This window comes from Zosterops lateralis (assembly GCF_965231275.1).
Source record: "Zosterops lateralis genome assembly, chromosome: 27".
Lineage (NCBI taxonomy): Eukaryota > Metazoa > Chordata > Aves > Passeriformes > Zosteropidae > Zosterops > Zosterops lateralis.
In genome coordinates, this window is record NC_139787.1 from 2280913 (window position 1) to 2293867 (window position 12955).

The 12955-nt window shown below is 59.9% G+C and overlaps 2 protein-coding genes across 4 annotated transcripts in view; both read left to right on the forward strand.

Annotated features, from left to right (window-relative positions):
* Nucleotides 1–1007: 1007 nt before the first annotated feature.
* On the forward strand, nucleotides 1008–7294 carry PEX19 (peroxisomal biogenesis factor 19). The gene is made up of 8 exons (XM_083879071.1): nucleotides 1008–1093; nucleotides 2821–2924; nucleotides 2996–3161; nucleotides 4310–4395; nucleotides 4485–4643; nucleotides 5830–6006; nucleotides 6138–6182; nucleotides 7069–7294. Exons 1-8 carry the CDS (start codon nucleotides 1033–1035, stop codon nucleotides 7129–7131), a joined length of 861 nt encoding a protein of 286 aa, XP_083735197.1. The 5' UTR covers nucleotides 1008–1032; the 3' UTR covers nucleotides 7132–7294.
* A 1385-nt stretch (nucleotides 7295–8679) lies between these two features.
* Nucleotides 8680–12955, forward strand: part of DCAF8 (DDB1 and CUL4 associated factor 8) — a 37325-nt gene continuing 33049 nt past the window's right edge. The window contains exons 1-2 of one of the 3 annotated variants that reach the window (XM_083879021.1): nucleotides 8680–8776; nucleotides 10872–10904. The gene's annotated coding sequence lies outside the window, so the exon portion shown is untranslated. Of the gene's footprint in view, nucleotides 8781–10261; nucleotides 10905–12955 lie in introns of those variants that run through there. The other 2 variants (XM_083879022.1, XM_083879023.1) reach the window with 2 other exon arrangements.

Below are 12955 nucleotides of genomic sequence, written 5' to 3' on the forward strand. Positions count from 1 at the left end.
GGTGCTCCGGGGTCTGTCCCAAACCCTCCTCCTGCTCTGGGGGTTTTTCCTCGATTTTTATTTCCCGGGTGGGGACACATTGGGGACAGGTTGGGGACACGGGGACACGAGGGGGACATGGGGAAGGGACAGCCCCTGGACACTCCACCCCAGCGGTCACTCCGGGCGCGGGGATGCACCAAGGACACGGGGCACGGTCCCGGTCCCTGCTCTCGGTGACTGTTCCCGGTCCCGGTCCCGGTCCCTGCTCCCGGTGACTGTTCCCGGTCCCGGTCCCGGTCCCTGCTCTCGGTGACTGTTCCCGGTCCCGGTCCCGGTCCCTGCTCCCGGTGACTGTTCCCGGTCCCGGTCCCGGTCCCTGCTCTCGGTGACTGTTCCCGGTCCTGGTTCCCGGTCTCGGTCCTTAGTCCCGGTCCCGGCCCCCTGTCACTCCTCCCAGTTCATGTTCCCGGTCTTTGTTCCCGGTCCCTTATCCTATTCCAGTCCCTGTCCCTGTTCCCTGTCCCCGTTCCCTGCTCCTAACCCCGGTCCCCAATCCCCCAATCCCAGTCCCGTCCCCCGTTCCCGATCCCAGTCCCTGATCCCGATCCTGTTCCCGTTCCCAACCCCATTCCCCGATCCCGTTCCCAGTTCCCGATCTCAGCCCCTGGTTCCCATCCTGTTCCCAATCCCATTCCCTGTTCCCATTCCCGGTCCCCGTTCCTGATCCCGGTGCCTCTTCCCAGTCCCCGTTCCCAATCCCGGTCCCCGTTCCCAGTCATGTCCCCCGGTCCTGATCTCGGTCCCTGGCCCCGATCCCATTCCCCGTTCCCCGTTCCAGATCCCCGTTCCTCTTCCCGGTCCCTTTTCCCGATCGTTCTTCCCGGTCCCTGTTCCCGGTCCCTCTTCCCGTTCCAGTCCCCGTTCCAGTCCCCGTTCCCGATCCCCAACTCCGTTCCGGGTTTTGCGGGGGGCGGGGCCTGCGGAGGGGGCGGGAAGGAGGCGTGTCCCCCCGGCAGCGCCCCCTGGCGGCGGAGGGCGGAGCGGGCCAAGATGGCGGCGGAGCCGGGCCCGGGCCCGGGGCCCGACCCGGAGCTGGAGGAGCTGCTGGAGAGTGAGGGGGGACCGGGGGCGCGGGGGGCGCCGGGGTGAGGGGGGACCGGGGGGCATTGGGGTGCGGGGGAGCCGCGCGGCACTGGGAGCAGTGCGGGTCATGCCGTGCCGGGGGGTCGGAGGTCATCGGGGTGAGGGGGGTCCCGGGGTCGTTGGATGCCGTGGGGGTCCAGAGGATATTGGGGTCTGGGGGCTATTGGGGTTTGGGGGGGTCTGGGAGGTTCTGGGGGTTATTGGGGTGAGGAGGGGTCGTGAGGGGCCAGGGGTTATTGGGGTGAGGGAGGGTCGGGAGGAGCTGGGGGTTATTGGGGTGAGGGGGGTCTGGGGGCTATTGGGGTGAGGAGGGGTCGTGAGGGGCCAGGGGTTATTGGGGTGAGGGGGGTCTGGGGGTTATTGGGGTGACTGGGATCAGAGATTGTTGGGGTATGGGAGGGTCTGGGGCGGGGTCCGGGGTTATTGGGGTGAGGGAGGGTCGGGAGGAGCTGGGGGCTGTTGGGGTGAGGGGGGTCCCAGGGTCGTTGGATGCCGTGGGGGTCCAGGGGTTATTGGGGTCTGGGGGCTATTGGGGTGAGGGCGGATCGGGAGTTATTGGGGTGAGTGGGATCGGGGATTATTGGGGTCTGGGGAGGTCTGGGGAGGGTCTGGGGGTTATTGGGGCGAGGGAGGGTCGGGGTCAATTGGGGTGAGGGGGGTCAGGGGGATTATTGGGGTCTGGGGTGGCCTGGGGGTTATTGGAGTGAGTGGGATCGGGGATTATTGGGGTCTGGGGGGATCTGGGGTGAGGGAGGTCCGGGGATTATTGGGGTCTGGGGGTTATTTGGGGTGAAGGGGGGTCCGAGGGTTGTCAGGGTGAGGGGGGGTCATGAGGGGCTGGGGATCGTTGTGTGCTTTGGGGGTTCGGGGTTTGTTGGGTGCAATGGGGTCACTGTGGTGATGGGGGGGTCGGGAGGGGCTGGGGGGGTTTGGGGGGCTCGGAGGTTATTGGGGTCCGGGGGTTCCCGGGGGTTATTGGGGCGAGGGGGGGTCAGGAGGGTCTGGAAGTTATTAGGGTGTGGGGGAGCTGTGGGGTCACTGGGGTACAGGGGGATGAAGGTTTTGGGGTGCAGTTATTGGGGTGCAGTTTTGAGGTACAATGGGATTTGGGTTATTGGGGTGCAGTTTTGGGATACAGTTTTGGGGTGAAGTTACTGAGGTGCCATTCGCTGTAGAAATCACTGGGGTGCAGTTTTGGGGTGCAGTTACTGAGGTGCGATTAATTGTAGAAATTATTGGGGTGCAGTTACTGGGGTGAAGCTTTGGGATAGAGTCACTGAGGTGCAATTAGTTGTAGAAATTATTGGGGTGCAGTTTTCGGGGGCACCTTTGGGGTGAAGTTTTGGGGTGAAGTTATGGGGTGCCACTAGCTGTAGAAATCACCGGGCTGCAGTTACTGGGATGCACTTTCGGGGTGCAGCTATTGGGATGCAGTTTTGGGGTTCCATTAGCTGTAGAAATCACCGGGCTGCAGTTACTGGGATGCACTTTCGGGGTGCAGATATTGGGGTGCAGTTTTGGGGTTCCATTAGCTGTGGAAGTCACCGGGCTGCAGTTATTTGGGTAGTTTGCAGTTTACCATACAGATTTTGGGCACCATCACTCGCTGCCCGCACCCTTCCCATGAGGTTCAGACCCCCCCTCCTCTCCCCAACCCCTTTTTGGGGTCCCCTGACCCCCCGATCCCCCCCCCAGGTGCCCTGGACGACTTCGATCGCAGCCGCCCCGCGCCCCCCGCCCCGGGCAGCTCCTCCTCTCCGCCCTCCCCTTCCCCTCCCTCCGCCGCCGACTCCGCCAAGGTGGGACCCCCAGAAAACCCCTAATCCTGCCCCGGTGTGGGGCCGCGCGGCCGCGCTGACCCCGCGCCCAGGGCTCGCTGTTCTCCTCGCAGGAGAGGTTCTTCCAGGAGCTCTTCGAGGGCGAGCTGGCGGCGCAGGCGGCCGCGGAGTTCCAGGAGGCCATGCAGGAGCTGGCCCGGCAGGAGCCCCAGCTGGTGGAGCAGTTCCAGAAGCTCTCGGAAGCCGCTGGGAAAGTCGGTGGGTGGGGTGGGGAATGTGGGGATCCCGCCCTGGGGAACGGCACTGGGCGTTTCCTGCTTGTGGGGGTTCCTGGTCCTTGTTCCCTGTCCCTGGGCACTGTCCCTGGTCCCAATTCCTGTTCCTGTTCCCAGTCCTTGTTCCTGTTCCCAGTCCTTGTTCCTGTTCCCAGTCCCTGTTCCCAATTCCTGTCCCTGTTCCCAATTCCTGGTCCTTGTTTCCCATTCCTAATCCCCGGTCCCTGTTCCCTGTTCCCAGTCCCCGTTCCCAGTCCCCGTTCCCAGTCCCCATTCCCAGTCCCTGTTCCCAGTCCCCAGTCCCTGTTCCCAGTCCCTGTTCCCAGTCCCCATTCCCCGTTCCCAGTCCCCGTTCCCAGTCTCCATTCCCAGTCCCCAGTCCCTGTTCCCAGTCCCTGTTCCCAGTCCCCGTTCCCAGTCCCCATTCCCTGTTCCCTGTTCCCAGTCCCCGTTCCCAGTCCCCGTTCCCTGTTCCCTGTTCCCAGTCCCCGTTCCCAGTCCCCATTCCCTGTTCCCTGTTCCCAGTCCCCGTTCCCAGTCCCCAGTCCCAGTCCCCAGTCCCAGTCCCCGTTCCCAGTCCCTGTTCCCAGTCCCCAGTCCCAGTCCCCAGTCCCAGTCCCCATTCCCAGTCCCCGTTCCCAGTCCCTGTTCCCTGTTCCCAGTCCCCGTTCCCACTCCCTGTTCCCACTCCCTGTTCCCAGTCCCTGGAGGGGTCCCAGTCCCTGTTGTCACCCCATGTTGTCACCACCCGGCTCCAGCCCATCGCCTTCCATGTTTCTGGAATTTGGGGATCCCCGCTTGGGCTCAGGGCTGGGGACATCTTTGGGTGCTGTGGGGTGCTGAGAGTCTTCCTGGGAACCCAGCAGGCCACCCCATTATTCCCATTATCCCCCATTCCAATCCCATTCCCATTCTCAATCCCATTTCCGATCCCATTCCCGCTCCTTCAAACTCCTGGGATCCCCATTCGGGATCGGGATCTCCAAGAGAAGACGCAGTTGGGCTCTCTGGTGTTCCCACATTCCCAATCCAATTTGGAATTGTCCCCTCCGTTTGGGATCAAGGACAACACCTCCCATTATCCCCATCCCAACCCCAATAATCCCAGTCCCGTTAATCCCAACCCCTCAGGCAGCGACTCGGCCTCGCAGCAGGAATTCACCTCCTGCCTCAAGGAGACGCTGAGCGGGCTGGCCAAGAACGCCAATGACCTCCAGGTATTCCCGGCCCTCCCCGCGCCCCCGGGGGGCTCTCCCGGCATTCCGGGGGTCCCGGGGGGCTCACGGAGGTCCCGGTGACCCCACAGAATTCCCCAGGCTCGGAGGAGGAGCTGGCCAAGGCCCTGGAGGGGCTGGGGCTGGAGGAGGGCGGAGGAGACGGCGTCCTGCCCGTCATGCGCAGCATCATGGAGTCCCTGCTGTCCAAGGACGTGCTCTACCCCTCCCTCAAGGAGATCACCGAGAAGGTGGGACCCCGAAAACAGGGAGGGGACCCCAAAATCCTGGGGAGGGTCCCTGAAAAGCCAAGGCTGTCCCCTGGGACGTGGGAAACTTGTGGGGGCATCATGGAGTCCCTGCTGTCCAAGGACATGCTCTGCCCCTCCCTCAAGGAGATCACTGAGAAGGTGGGACCCCAGAAACAGGGAGGGACCCCAAAAAACAGGGAGAGGACCCCAAAAACCTGGGGAGGGTCCCTGAAAAGCTGGAGGTGTCATTTGGGGCATGGGAAGTGTGTAGGGGACATGGGGACATGGTGCAGTCCCTGCTGTCCAAGGACGTGTTCTGTCCCTCCCTCAAGGAGATCACAGGGAAGGTGGGACCCCAAAAAACAGGGAGGGGACCCCAAAAACGGGGAGGGGACCTCAAAAACGGGGAGGGGACCTCAAAAACCAGGAGGGGATGCCAAAAACCTGGGGGAGATCATCCCTGAAATGGGGAGAAGCTCCCCAAAAACCTGATGTCTCCTGCCCCTGGCGTCCATCCCTGTCACCCCTGGGTGTCCCCATCCCTTTTGGGGTGTATTGGGGAGGTCTCTTCTGTCCCCTGAGGGTCCCTGCTGTCCCCAGGGTCTGTCCCTGTCACCCCCAGCGTGTCACCATCCCTTTAGGGCTGCATTGGGAGCTCTCTCCTGTCCCCAGGGTTGGTCCCTGGGGTTCCCTGCTGTCCCCAGGGTCTGTCCCTGTCACCCCTGGGGCAACACTGGGACATTTCCCCCTTTTCTCTGGGATTTTGGGGGTCCCATGGGGGATCCCTGTGCAGTCCTCTTGGTGTCCCCTGAGTGTCCCCTGGTGTCCCCAGTACCCGCAGTGGCTGCAGCAGCCCAAGGGTCCCTGTCCCCAGAGCAGCAGGAGCGGTTCCGTGCCCAGCAGGGGCTGAGGGGGCTGGGATTTGGGGGTCCCTTGGGGATTTTGGGGTTCCCTTGGGGGATCTGGGGGTTCCCTCAGTGTCCCCACTGTCCCCTGGCTGTCCCCTGAGTGTCCCCCCGGTGTCCCCAGTATCTGGAATGGCTGCGGCAGCACGAGGGCTCGCTGTCCCTGGAGCAGCGGGAGCGGTTCTGTGCCCAGCAGGGGCTGATGGGGCTGGGATATGGGGTTTCCATAGGGGATTTGGGGGTTCCCTGGCTGTCCCCTGAGTGTCCCCCGGTGTCCCCAGTACCCGGAGTGGCTGCGGCAGCACGAGGGCTCGCTGTCCCCGGAGCAGCGGGAGCGGTTCCGGGCGCAGCAGGGGCTGATGCTGCGGATCTGCGCGGAGCTGGAGCGGGAGCGGCCGGGGGAGCCCGAGGGGCAGCGCCGGGAGCGCTTCGAGACCCTGCTGGACCTGATGCAGCAGGTACGGGGGGGCCGCGGCGACCCCAAACCCGCCCGGCCCCGCCCTGACCCCCCTCCGTGTCCGTCTGTCCCCTCCCGTGTCCGTCTGTCCCCTCCCGTGTCCCTCTGTCCCCTCCTCGTGTCCCCTCACAGCTGCAGGACCTGGGCCACCCTCCCAAGGAGCTGGCGGGGGACACGGTGAGTGTTTGGGGACGCCCCTTCCTAAATCCTGAAAGGTTTGGGGTCATCCCAAACGGTTTGGGGTGACCCTGTGGGTTTGGGGTCATCGTATAGAATTGGGGTGATCCCAAAAGGTTTGGGGTGATGTCATAGAATTGGGGAGATCCTGTAAGGATTGGGGTGATCCTCATGGATTTGGGGTGACCTCAAAAGATTTGGGGTGACCTCATAGGTTTGAGGTGACAAAGACACCATAAGATTTGGGGTGACTCCATGTAATTGAGGTGATCCCATAGATTTGGAGTGACCCCATAAGATTTGGGGTTACCCCACAGAATTGGCATGATCCCGCAGAATTGGGGTGACTCCATCAGAACTGGGGTGACCTCATAAGATTTAGGGTGATCCCGTAGATCTGATATGACTCCAAAAGATCTGGGTTGACCCCATGATAACTGGCATGATCCCATAAGAATTTGGGGTGACCTCAAAAGATTTGGGGTGACCCTATAGAAATGGGGTGATCCCATAGATTTGGGATGACTCCAAAAGAAATTGGGGTGACCTCACATGTTTGGTGTGACCTCATCCATTCAGGGTGACCCCATAGTATTTGGAGTGACCCCATAGAATTTGGGGTGACCCCAGAAGATTTAGATTGATCCCATAAGATTTAGGGTGATCCTGTAGATTTGGGATGACTCCAAAAGATTTGGGGTGACCCCATAAGAACTGGGGTGATCTCATTTGTTTGGGGTTTGGGATGACCCTGCAGAGTTTGGGGTGATGCCCCAGAGTTTGGGGTGACCCCATAGGTTTGGGATGACCCCGTAGCATTGGGGTGACCCCCCAGAATTTGGGGTGACCCCATAGAATCTTGGGTGACCCTGCTGTGCCCCCACAGCCCCCCGGATTCAACCTGGAGCTGCCGGGGGGGGTCAGTGGGGAGCAGTGCCGCCTCATGTAGGGGAACTGTGGGATCCCACCCGGCCCTACAGGAGGACCAAGAGGAGCCCACCCCAAGGTTTGGGGTTTTTTTGGGGGGTGAGGGGCGCAGGGACCCCCCTGTTTGGGGCCGTGTCCCCCCCTCGCCCCCTCCTGGTGTCCCCAATAAAGAGTCGGTGACGGGAGAGGCTGTGCCTGGAATGGGGCCCTACAGACATGGGGTGACCCTATAGGGACACTGGGGGACCCTACAGACATGGAGTGACCCTATAGGGACACTGGGGGACCCTACAGACATGGGGTGCCCCTATAGGGACATTGGGGGACCCTACAGACATGGGGTGCCCCTATAGGGACACTGGGGGGACATTGGGGGACCCTACAGAAATGAGGTGACCTCATAGGGACACTGGGGGTCAGGGGGACCCTAAACAAGGGATGACCCTACAATAACACAGGGGGACACAAAGCGACCCCACAATACCAAAGGGGGGACACAGGGTGACCCTACAATAACACTGGAGGAGGACAACAGTGACCCTAAACAAGGGTCAGCCCTACAATAACACTGCAGCAGGTGGGACCCTACAACAACACAGGGGTGACCCTACAGTGACCCTAAACACGGGTGACCCCACAATAACAGGGGACCCAAAGCAACCCTACAATATCACAGGAGTGACCCCCAAACAGGGGTGACCCTACGATGACCCTAAACACGGGTGACCCTACAATAACAGTAGGGACACAGAGTGACCCTACAGTGACCCTAGACAGGGGTGACCCCACAATAACACTGGGAACCCAAAGCGGCCCTAGAAGAGCATGGAGGTGACCCTACAGTGACCCTGAACACGATGATTCCACAATAACAGCGGCCCCAAAGCGACCCTACAATAACACTGGGGACACAGAGTGACCCTACAATAACACAGGAGTGACCCTACAGTGACTCTACAATGACCCTAAACACGGTGACCCCACAACAGCACTGGCCCCGAAGCGACCCTACAATAACACGGGAGTGACCCCCAAACAGGGGTGACCCTACAGTGACCCTAAACAGGGGTGACCCCATGATAACACAGGGGTGACCCTACAGTAACACTGGGAACCCAAAGCGACCCTACGATAACACAGGTTGACCCTACAGTGACCCTAAACAAGGGCGACCCTACAATAACACTGCGGACACAGAGTGACCCTACAGTGACCCTAAAGGCAGGTGACCCCACCATAACACGGGGGTGACCCTACAGTGACCCTGCAGTGACCCTAAACAGGGGTGACCGTACAATAACATGGGGGTGACCCTACAGTGACCCTAAACACGATGACTCCACAATAACAGCGGCCCCAAAGCGACCCTACAATAACACCGGATTTGGGGGGGGGCCGTCCCCATGGCAACGCCGGGGGTAGGGGGGCGCTCCCGTCGCCGTCGCGCAAACGGCCGCTGCCGTAAAGCGCCGCCCGCCGTGCCGTAAAAGCGTCGGCCGGTGCCGCCAAGCGAGGCGGCGGGGGCGGCGCGTTAAAGATGGCGGCGGCGGGGCCCGCTACCGGGGCCGGCGCTGGAGCGGCCGGGGGGACCCGCGGCGGCCGTCGCTGAGCCCGGCCGCACCCCCCGGCACCGTCCGGGACCCGCCGGGACCCTCCGGGACACTCGGGTCGGTGCGCGGCCTCCGCCGTCCCCCCAGCCCGGTCCGGACGCGGCCCCCGCGGGCCTCGGGGCCTTCCCCAGCCCCGGGGCGGGGGCGGGGCGGGGGCGGGCCCGGCCCTCGGGGGGGGATCCCGGGAGGGGCGGGGCGGCCTCGGGGGGGGGCACGGGGGGAGGTTTTTGGGGGTCCCCGAGTGTTTTGAGGGGGTTTTGGGGTGTTTTGGGGGAACCTCTGAGGGAGCCCGAGGGGGACCCTGGGGGGGCCCTGAGGCTTTTGGGGGCGCCTTGAGGATTTTAGGGGTTCTGGGGGAGCCCTTGGAGGTTTTGAGAGGGTTTTGAGGGGTCCTTGAGGCTTATTTTGGGAGGAGGTTGAGGATTTTAGGGAGTCCTGGGGGAGTTTTGAGGGGTCCTTGAGGCTTTTTTGGGGGATCCCTTGAGGATTTTAGGGGTTCTGGGGGAGCCCTTGCAGGTTTTGGAGGGATTTTGAGGGGTCCTTGAAGCTTATTTTGGGAGGAGGTTGAGGTTTTTAGGGAGTTTTGGAGGGTCCCTGAGGTTTTTCTGGGATCCGTGGGAGCCCCTTGGGGGTTTTAGGGGGGTTTTGAGGGGCCCTTGAGGCTTTTGGGGGATTCTTTGAGGATTTTAGAGGTTCTGGGGAGGGGCTTGCAGGTTTTGGGGGGGTTTTGAGGGGTCCTTGAGGCTTTTTTTGAGGGGGGCTTGAGTATTTTAGGGAGTCCTGGGGGAGTTTTGGGGGGGTCTCTGAGATTTTTGTGGGATCCATGGGAGTTCCTTGGGGGTTTTAGGGGGGTCTTGAGGGGCCCTTGAGGCTTTTTTTGGGGGGGGCTTGAGGATTTTAGGGGTTTTGGGGGGTTTTGAGGGGTCCTCGAGGCTTTTGGGGGGGCTCTTGAGGATTTTAGGGGATCCTGGGAGAGCCCTTGGGGGTTTGGGGGGACCCTTGACGATTTTAGAGGATCCTGGGGGAGTTTGAGGGGAGTTTTGGGAGGTCCTTGAGATTTTTGTGGGATCCATGGGAGCCCCTTGGGGGTTTTGGGGGGATTTTGAGAGGCCCTTGAGGCTTTTGGGGGAGACCTTGAGGATTTTAGGGGATCCTGAGATGGTCCTTAAGGATTTTAGGGGGTCCTGGGGATCCCTCGAGGCTTTTGGGGGGTCCTGGGGAGTCCCTGAGATTTTTATGGGGTTCTGGGGTGGCCCGAGGGGGTTTTGGGGGGTCCTTTGAGGACTTTAGGGGGTCCTGGGGGAGCCCTTGAGGGTCTTAGGGGAGTTTTGGGGAACTCCCTGAGATTTTTTGGGGGATCCCTTGAAGCTTTTAGGGGATCCTGGGATGTTCCCTTGAGATTTTGGGGGGATTCTTGGGAGGCCCTGCGGGTTTTAGGGGGATCCCTGAGATTTTTTGGTGGGGTTTGGGGAACCCTGGAGGATTTTAGTGGATCCTGGGGGGGTCCCTTGGGATTTTTTGGGGGCATCCCTGAGATTTTGGGGGGTCCCTGAGATTTTTGGGATCTGGGGATTTTTGGGGTGATCCCCAAGTTTTTTTGGGAGGAATCCTGGAGGGTTTTTTTGGGAGGGATTCCCTTGAGATTTTGGGGTCCCCAGGGGTTGGAGGGTCCCGAAAAATCGGGAATCCCCCAAAATTTGGGGTTCACAGGGATGGAGGGAATTTTTTTCCTGAGATTGGGGGCATTCCCCAGAATTTGAGGTCCCCCAAAAATTGGGAATATCCAGGAAATTGAGGAAAGGGGGGAATTCCCAAAAATCAGGAACTCCCAAAGATCAGGGGGTTGCCAGGAATGCCTGAGGGTTTCTCAGGGGTTGGGAAACTCCCCAGAAATTTGGGATTTTCCAGGGATTCTCTGGGAATCAGGAGTTGAAAGGGGTCCCCAAAAATTTGGGGTTCTTTAGGGATTAACAAGGGGATCCCCAAAAATCGAGGTGAGGGGGATTTCCCAGAGATCAGGGGGGTTCCCAAAAATCCAGAGGGATTTCCCAGGGATCAGAGGGGTTCCCAAAATCTGGGATGGTTCCCCAGGGATCGGGGGGGGTCCCCAAATTTGGGGGTCCCTGAGCTTTGACCCCGCGCTCCCCCCCAGCTCCAGCCCTGCTGTCCCCGGCACCTGGCACAGGTGAGTGCACCCCGATCCCGTGGGGTTTGGGGGATTTTGGAGGGTTTTGGGGGTTTTCTTGGCTTTGGGAAACTCCTGAGAATGCTCCTGGGAATGTGGGAATGCTCCTGAGGCACCCGGGGCTCCATCCTGAGGGATTTGGGGGTTTTATCCCTGAGGATTTGGGAAATCTGTCCGAGGGATTTGGGGGCTTTATCCCTGTGGATTTGGTGTCTCAGTGTCAAAGGGTTTGGGGGGATCCATTCCTAATGATTTGAGGGATCCATCCTAAAGGATTTAGGGGCTTTATCCCTGAGGATTTGGGGGATCCATCCTGAGGATTTGAGGATTTTCTCCCAAAGGATTTGGGGACTTTATTCCAGAGGATTTGGAGGCTCCATCCCAAGGGATTTGGGGGTTTTATCCCTGAGAATTTTGGGGCTCCATCCCAAAGGATTTGGGGGCTTTATCCCTGTGGATTTGGTGTCTCGGTCCCAAAGGATTTGGGGCCTCTGTTCCTGAGGATTTGGGGGATCCATTCCGAGGGAATTGGGGTCTTTATCCCAAAGGATTTGGGGGTTCCATCCCAAAGGATTTAGGGGCTTTATCCCTGAGAATTTGGGAGTTCCATTCCTGAGGATTTGGGGGCTCTATCCCTGATGATTTGGTGTCTCAGTCCCAAAGGATTTGGGGATTCCATCCCTGAGGATTTGGGGATTCCATCCCTGAGGATTTGGGGGTTCCGTCCCTGAGAATTTGGGGGCTCCATCCCAAAGGATTTGGGGGCTTTATCCCTGTGGATTTGGTGTCTCGGTCCCAAAGGATTTGGGGCCTCTGTTCCTGAGGATTTGGGGGATCCATTCCGAGGGAATTGGGGTCTTTATCCCAAAGGATTTGGGGGTTCCATCCTAAAGGATTTAGGGGCTTTATCCCTGAGAATTTGGGGGCCCCATTCCTGAGAATTTGGGGGCCCCATTCCTGAGGATTTGGGGGCCCCATTCCTGAGGATTTGGGGGCTCCATCCCAAGGAATTTGGGGTCTCCACCCCGGAGTCCTGGGGTGCCGGGATATTGGATTTGTGGATTTTGGAACCACCCAGAATTCGGGAATGGCTGGAACCCATCCCATGAGGAATTGGGGCTGCCAGGGATGCACAGCACCATCCCCTGGGAATTTTATCCCGGTTTATCCCAGTTTGGAGAGGCAGGGGAGGCCGGGCCGGGCGGGTCCCGGTTCCAGAGGCTCTGGAATGCCCCGGGGGATATTTTTGGGAGCAGCAGCGTCAGGCCGGGAATGCTGAGCCTGTCCAGATGTGAGCCCGGGCAGCCGCGCAATCCCGGGGTTTTGTTTTGCTTCCCTGCCATTCCCAGCGAGTTTCCTGGGTCAGGGATGGATTCCTGGCCTTGGGGAGCTCATTCCCAGCCCTTCACCTCGGTCTGGGAGCCAAAAATTTCTTTGGAATGGAAGCGAAAATTGTGAGATTTGAAGGGGAAGAAATAGTTCCTGTGCTGGCCTTTGGAATTGTGTGGAATTCCAGGGGTGTCCCGTGGAGTTCTGGTGGAATTCCAGGGGCTTTTCAAGGAATTTTGGTGGAATTCCAGGGCTTCGCTTCTGGCTATTCCCGTGGGAATGGGATTTTTTTTTTTTTTTTTTTTTTTTTTTTTTTTTTTTTTTTTTTTGTGGGAACATGTTTAAAAATGGATCCCTGGGGGTTCCAGATTCCTTGGGATTGGCTTTTCCCAGGATGCTGAGCAAGGGCTGGGGGTCCTGGGGAATTCCCAGGTGGTTTTTCCATGGAAAATGGGGAATTTGGGAACAAACTCGACCCCTATGGGGCTCTGTGGCAGGTGGGAAAATGGGACTTTTGTGTGGGGATATTTAAAAATGGATCCCTGGGATCACAAATCCCTCAGGATTGGCTTTTCCTGGGATGCTGAGCCGGGGCTGGGGGTCCTGGAGCATTCCCAGGTGGCTTTTCCATGGAAAATGGGGATTTTGGGAGTGCCCACAGTGCTGGGGTGGGCTGGGGACATGGGGACATCCCATGGTGGCCGTGGCAGGGCCACTCCAGC

Excerpts from the sequence above, each read along its gene's own strand:
- PEX19 (XM_083879071.1), top strand. The coding sequence starts at position 1,033 with ATGGCGGCGGAGCCGGGCCCGGGCCCGGGGCCCGACCCGGAGCTGGAG. Across the intron at positions 4,396-4,484 it reads AGAACGCCAATGACCTCCAG|AATTCCCCAGGCTCGGAGGA; the intron begins GTATTCCCGGCC and ends GTGACCCCACAG. Across the intron at positions 6,007-6,137 it reads TGCTGGACCTGATGCAGCAG|CTGCAGGACCTGGGCCACCC; the intron begins GTACGGGGGGGC and ends GTCCCCTCACAG.